Here is a 7,200-nt window from a genome sequence, read left to right as displayed (position 1 = left end):
ATTCCTGAGTGCCTGGCCCTGTGCTGGGCAATCTGCAGCTCTTGGGAGAGTTTCCCAGCAGCCCTAGGCAGTAGGTTTTGAATGGAATAGTTTGACCTCAGAGTCTACAGAATCTGTGCTCCTCAGCTGTACCAGCCACATTGCCTTCTGGGCAACGTGGAAAATATTCAAAAACAAGACCCGGTAAACTAAAACATCAATAATGTATTGGAAGAAACTCAAGGCCAGCAGATAGTGTGGTGGTTGGGGCACTGGACTCCCACACGACTGACTGCAGTTCGAGTCCTGGATCTGGTGGCTTAAGACTCTGGGCGCATGTGTGTAAGTGCCAAAAGTCCCAGGAGGAGAAGATTGTGGTGTGGCCATCCCCTCAGAGGGGTGATTTCTTACTTCCCCTCTCACCATCTCTCCTGTGAGGGCATGTACACCATAGCAAAAACCTTAAAAAAAAAAAAAAAAAAAAAGAAAAGAAAAGAAAAACTTCAGACTGAAAGTAGAGAGGCCTCTTTTCTGAAGCAATACACTAGATTCACCTGAGGAGCTTGTTAAAGTGCAGATTCTGACTCTGCTTCCTAGCCTTAGAAGAGACAGCCTGAGGAGGAAGGGCCCTGGAGCTTGAGTGACCTTAGCACAGGCCTTGGCCTGGCGGCTAAGTCAGGACCTCCCCCTGGCGAACCCAGCCAGGCTTAGGGCAGGCTGAGCTGCACTGCCAACCAAGCCTCAGGGCCACAGAAGGCACTGAGCAGTGGGCCTCTTGCTCTAGCTGTGCTTTCATGGGCTAGTCAGCTTATCCCTCTGGGCTTCAGCTTTCTCTGTCTAAGACTGTCCTGCACTTGAGACGTGTGGTCCTCTCTGAGCACAAATGTGCACAGAAGTAGTAGGTCCCACTTAGGGCATAGTGGCGTGTCTCAGTTCTTGGTTAGGCCCTTTCTAGACGTAATCATCTTTGCAGCAGCCTTGAGGGGTTCTTACTCTTAGGTCACAGTCAAAGACTGGCGACTCTGAGAAGTTATTTGTGCAGGACTGCACAGCTTTTCATGTGCTAGAGCCAGGGTGGAATCAGGCCTAAGTCCGAAGTCTGGGCCAGAAGCGTCAGTGTAAGAGCATTAGGTAATGCGGGTCGGCTGGGAGCTTACTGGTGCAGTGGGAGGTGTGGGTAGACCAGAAGGCTTACAGCAGAGCATCTTGACCTGATCTGGGAAGAGATTAGTATGGGAAAGATGTGCTGGGTGTGGGCAGGGGGCTGGATTCCATGGCTGCGCTGGTGAGTATGGTGTGTTGGTGTGGGGACTGGGACTCTGAGGTGAGGGAAGGTGACACGTGCTCAGTTCTGATTTCAGAGGGCAAATGATCAGTAAGCTGGGGTGGTTCTACTTTGTGTGGAATTCCTGAGGGGGATGATCTAGGGAGACCACAGGGGAAGAGGGTCCTTGCTGAAGTTTGCCAGCATCGCCAGCATCGTGATCACACTCCAGCAGGGCTGAGGCACGGGGCCTAGGGCAAAGGGGCCTAGCCGGGAATGTTGGCAGTGAGGCCAGGGATGGCATCTGACTCAGCGTGCCTGCATGCTTGTTGATAACGACAGGCAGAGAGAAGGGGTGAAGAGACCTTGGCTGCGATGGCGCAGGGTTGGCAAGCAGACAGTGACCCACAGAGGCATAGCAGCGGGGTATTGAGATTCCAGACAGCCAGTTTGTGGTGGGTCCTGCGCGGGATTCAGTTGGAAGACACAGACCCTACTGAGCCACACAGACAAAAGTAAAACTATCTAAGATGTTTGAGACTGGTAGTGTAGATTTGTTGACTGACTGCCAGAGAAATAGAGCTGCCACTGCAGAGACAGTTTGAGGAAGGCCAGCACCCCTCTGTAGGTGGTGGCCAGGAGGGCTTTTGGGCAGAAATGAGTTCAAGCTAGTCTACGTGTTTTACATTGAACACGTATATGAAGTGCTCTCGGAATCGCCACGGGCCTAGCACATGAATCCATGTTTTTTCGGCTCATAATCGGGCAGGTGGAATGCTGTGACTGTGGAGTTCTGCCTGTTTAGCTAAAGGCTGGGTAATGCGGGAATGTTGATGACCATTGCATCATGGATTTGTTCATTCCACTCGTAGTCATGCAGGGCCTGTTGTATGTCAGCCCTGAGGTGAAAGCTCTAGGAGTGAGACGTGCGTCACCACTGTAGGTGCTGTGTGGGTAAGTGGAACTCGGGAAGTCCTTGGTGGAAGGACAAGAGGAGGCCGTCAGGTGGAGGGTGTTGTGGAAGAAGGGTTTTGTGTTGTAGGAGTCTGGTGTATCTCAGGACCAGGTAGAAGCCAGCTTGCCTCACGTTCAGGAGTGGAGTTGGGCCCACCCCAGTGGGAAAGTGAGGAAGGGAGGTGGGCTTGACTGGGGTCACATTCTGTGCAGTAAGAACAAGGGCGTAACAGGGTTTGCTGCTGATTCAGACACTACGTGCTAGGCCCTAAACCAGGCACTCTGACCTGCACACCCTTCCTACCTTCTCTTCTCCCCAACCCCCGAGGTGGATGTTTGTTCCTCTTAGGAATGAAGAAACAACCGTGGGTGATGAAGGAACATGGCAGAGCTGGAATTTAGACCCAGGCCTTTTGACTCCATCCATGTTTCACTGGTTCACTTGGGGATTTCCAGGACCACCGTAGACCTGCTGAATTGGCATCTCTAAGGAGGAGTGATGGAAATCCATATTATTAACAGGAATTCCAGGGATCTCTGAATCCTGGATCCATAGTGCTGTGTTTGAGAACCAGGGGGAGGATCACCTCCCTTCTGTGTGCTGGAAATGGGTAGGTCTCTAGTCCATGTGAATCCTGCTGGTGGGGGCTTCTAGAATGGCCTAGAGGAGGGAGGAACCTCAGCCGTGGAAAACAGCCAGCATCGGTAGGGTTGGGCAGAGCAGAGGCTCTCAAACTTGAGGGTATGCCGGGAACTCTGGCGCCTTGTTACACAGCTTACTGGCTTCTCAGGTTTCCCATCTGTGGGTCCGGGCTGGGGCCCGATGGTGGCATTTCTGACATTACTGCTGCTGCTGCTGACCTGAGCCCCCACTGTAAGAAATACTGAGGCAGAGCAGCAAGAGTGCCACTCTCACCTCAGTGGCATTAAGTCCATGCATGTAGCACGCAGCCATCATCACCATCCACCTCTGAACTTGGCCATCCCCACAGACTGACACTGCCCCCACTCAGCCTCCCCCAGCCCTTGGTAATCTCCCTTCTGCTTTCCGTCTCTATGAATTTGACTACTTAGATCCCTCATATAAGTGGAACTGCACACTGTTCTGTTGTGGCTGGCTCTTCCCCTAACAGGTGTCATCAAGGTTCATCCGCAAGTACAGCAAGAGACAGACGTTCGTTCCTTCCTAGGCCGGTACCATTCCAGTGTGGATGGACTGCGTTTGCTGTCTGCTCACTCACACTTGGGCTGCTCCCTCTTCTGCGATTGGGAATAATGCTGCTGTGAATGTGGGCGTGCAGATTCCTCTTTAAGACCCTGCTTTCTGTCTTTTGGGTAAATCTCTGGCAGTGGAGTTGCTGGGTTGGATCTGGGGTCTAATCTCCAAGGCACTGCCCAGCCGTGGCAGCGAGGTTTGCCACTTGCTCAAATTCTTTTTGGTAGCTTGATCTGACCTGCAGGGTTTGGTTACCTTGCGGGCTAAAGACAGCTCTGAGTCAGGAGTTCAGAGAGGAGGATAGGGAGCCCAGAAACCCCTTTGAAAAGACCAGGAGCAGTGGCCAGGGAAAGTGGGGTGTCTTGGACATCTGATACCGTGGAAGAATGGCTGCAAAGCCTGGGAATCAGTGACCTTCAAATGTGGGAAGCCTGTTCTCAAAGGCTGAGAGGTTGGAGCTGAGGTGTAAAGTGAGGGGGGAAAGCAGAGGGTGGAGAGAGGTACCTGCCAGGTGACTTGTCTCTCCACCTTAACAAACGACAGAATGAGTTTGGAAGCGGGTCCCCCTGTGTAACTATGACCCCACTAGTGGGCCACCCTGGAGGGCTGCTGGGATCCAGGCCTGTCTGTCCTGCCACCATGTGGGGAGGGCCCTGGGAGATGCCGATGGGCAGCCCTTGTCACTGGTTTGCTGGTGGGCTGAGATGTGGTGGTGTTGGAATGGCTTAGCCATGGAGGGCAGCCTTGGGCCAGCTCTGTTTCTAGGGAAACGGAAAAAGAAGGATGTAGAACTGGTCCCAGGGGCACCTTCAGGGGCTGTCAGCTGGCTAACCTTGTGACCATCTTCCTCGCCTTGGTCTCCCCTTGGGCCGCAGCTCCCTAGGGGAGCAGCCTGCAGACCTGTTTCCTGCCCTTACCTTCACACCAGCTCCTGGGGAAGGTGGGCTCCTCAGTGGCTTCTGTCCTTTGTGAAGTGTCTTCATTTGAAGGAAAGGGACTGTAGCTGGCCCTCCCTTTGGGAATCTAGCACCTTCTCTGTCCACCCCCAAGTCCAGCTCCCAGTCACATGGAAAAGAAAACCCAGCCTCAAGGCCATAGGTGAGCCTTGTTCTGTCTCTTGTAGGAGGGGTTTTCAAAATGTTTGTGGAGGATGCATATTATGAAAAAAATACATAGATTATTTTGCACCAAAATAAACTTGTACATTAATTCCATTTTTCCACAAACTTTTAAAAAAAAATTTTGCTTTAGGGTGTGTGTGCTCACCCAAGAGAGATACAGAGGAAGAGAGGGGAGAGGTGGGAGGAAAAGTAAGAAAGCACCTCCCCAGGGGTAAAACGGCCATTCCAGAATCCTTTCTTCCTCATTTACCTCTTAGGATTTGGGGCGCGCGCGTGCACACACACACACACACACACGCGCGCGCGCACAGCTGGCATATTTCAGGCCGCCAGGTCCAGGACTTGAACTGTGTGGTAGTCTGTGTGGAATGCCGCTGCCTTAAATACTATGCTACTGGCTGACCCTTTCCACACACTTTTTGAAGTCTCCTTGTACTTCACAGTATAGATACTAGGTGAGAAAAGGACTGCTGGTGACCCCCCCCCCCGAGTGACAGGAGGTTGGGTGGCATTAAAAGTGCTGCAGAGTGACACCACCCTTGACGGGAAGATACTCTGTGAAACCCACAGAGCACTTGGCCTCACTCACAGTGCTGGAGCACAAGAGCCTGCATTTCCCTCTTGGATGGATGGACGGATGGGGAGCCTCAGGTGCCCCTGCTGTGCATCACAGAGGCCAAGTCCGCCCGAACCCAAGCTGACCTCACTTCCCAAACATGGGGGTCCAGGAAGGAGTGGAGTGCAGTGCTCTGGCCTCACTCTGCCTTTTTCACAGCATCAAGAAGTGTCTGCATGCAGGGACGCCCTCTTGGTGTGCACTGATGTCATGGTGCAGGCTCCAGGACAAACTGCCGCGACTGCCGTAGCTCGGCGGGGACTGGTCTCATGCTCCTGGTGGCTTCTTTTCCACATCTGTGAGGTGTGTGTTGCAATAACACTCCTACCTCATGGGAACGGCCGTGAGGGCTTAGCCACATGATGTGTGTCCGGCTGCACCTACCTGCCACTGTCTGGTTTTAGTTTTATCCCCACAAAACCTGTAAGAGGAATTACAGGTCAGGGAGCAGAAGCCGCGAAGACAGCAAGTACACTTGCTGGAGAGTCAGAGAGACAGAAAGTGAGAAATCACCCTCTGTGGGGATGGCCACGTCACAGTCCCTTCTCCTCCAGTCTTCTCTTGGGATTTTAGGCATGCACACACATGCGCCCAGCATGAGTTTTGAGCCACCAGGTCCGGGACTTGAACCACAGTCAACTACATGGGACTCCAGTGACATGACTATTACTCCATCTGCTGGTGTGAGGACAGCAACTAAACAAGCCAGAATGAGGCGGCTTCCTGGTGGAGATCACCTGGGCCTTGAGGGGTAAATGTGAGTTGTGGGAGAAAGGCAGACAGCTCCAGTAGCAGAAGGTGCGCTGGTGCACACACTGCCCGGCACCAGGCACCAGGCAGCAGGTGTGGCGCTGTGCCCAAGTTCCTGCATCCAGCCCCCTCCACACCCTGAGCAGTGGCCCTGGCTCTGAGCCCATGCACATGGAAGAGACAAGGGCATTTGCCACAGGGCGGGCAGCTGGGCACTGGGAAATTCCTAAGAGGACGAGGCCAGAGCTGAGGCCAGACCTTGTAGCACTTGAAAGGCTCCCTGAGGAGTCTGGCTGACCCTGACACAGTAGTGTGTCCTAGACTTTGAGACTAGGCAAACTGGAAAAAGTATCTTGGAGGCTCATGCTAACTAAAAATTGCAAGTCAGGATATTAAAAAGAAATCTCGGCGAGAGAGAAGACTTGCCAGCTTCTTCCAGGCCCCGATGAGAGCACTGGCACCTCTGAGCTTCGCTTGCTGAGAACCAAGTGCAGTGCCCACTTCTCAAAGGCCCCTGGAAACTGGAGTCTGAATCCACAGAGGTGCCGCGGCCCTTGCTGCTCACCTCAGATAGAAGCCAGTGTAGGGTACTGGAGAAGCGCACAGGCAGAGGCTGGGGCTCCTCTGGCCGTGCAGCTGGGGCATTGGGAGCACAGATGAGAGGTGCTGAGGCTGGGCATCTCTACCCTGCAGACACCCCATGAGGAGATCTGCCTGGGGCTTCCACTCAGCAGAGCCCTTTCCTTCCAAAAGGGTGGTGTCAGGGACTTTCCTCATGAGTTAGACATGGCCGGTGTAGTTCTCTGTGTCCTAGAGGCCAGATCTGACCCCTGAGGCCTCCTGGTCCCAAGGCAGGGACGGGGAAGAGAAGGAGCCCTCGGCCCCTCTCCTTGGCAGTTCTGTTAGTGGGTGCCAATGCCAGGCCCCTCCCCGCGTAGAGCCCATTACGGTATCTGAAGCCCTGCCTCCATGTGTGGTGCGGGGGCTGTGCCTTTACCGACTGGCCTGGGTCACACAGAGCGGTAATAGGTGAGCTGTGCTTTTGTTTTAGACCAGCTAACTTCTGGGAAAATAAAAGGAACAGATTTGATGTTAATGATTTCTTTTTAAAAGTTTCTTTGTTTCATGAAAGAGAGGTGGGAAATTATCATGGCATAATTCCCCTCTCCCCTCCAGCCTTCTAGCCAGCCAGGATCATGGGTACGCCTGGCATTTGGGTACCAGGACCTTCCCATTCGGCTCCACTCTTTGCCCAATGGCATCCTGTCACGTGTACCACTGTGGCTGGGTCAATAATTGC

General features: G+C 53.3%; 1 protein-coding gene across 3 annotated transcripts in view; it reads left to right on the top strand.

Annotated features, from left to right (window-relative positions):
• TADA2B (transcriptional adaptor 2B) overlaps positions 1-7,200 on the top strand; it is a 14,696-nt gene that overhangs the window by 1,897 nt on the left and 5,599 nt on the right. The window contains exon 1 of one of the 3 annotated variants that reach the window (XM_014589824.2): positions 1,112-1,264. The exons of 1 other annotated variant lie outside the window; for it this stretch is intronic. In XM_014589824.2, coding sequence (XP_014445310.1) covers positions 1,253-1,264 — 12 coding nt within the window. In that variant the 5' untranslated portion in view covers positions 1,112-1,252. Of the gene's footprint in view, positions 1-1,111; positions 1,265-1,339; positions 2,198-7,200 lie in introns of those variants that run through there. One more of the 3 variants, XM_006153643.3, reaches the window with a different exon arrangement.

Source organism: Tupaia chinensis, unplaced genomic scaffold (assembly GCF_000334495.1).
Source record: "Tupaia chinensis unplaced genomic scaffold, TupChi_1.0 Scaffold000384_1, whole genome shotgun sequence".
NCBI lineage: Eukaryota > Metazoa > Chordata > Mammalia > Scandentia > Tupaiidae > Tupaia > Tupaia belangeri.
This window is presented reverse-complemented; position numbering and strand designations above follow the sequence as displayed.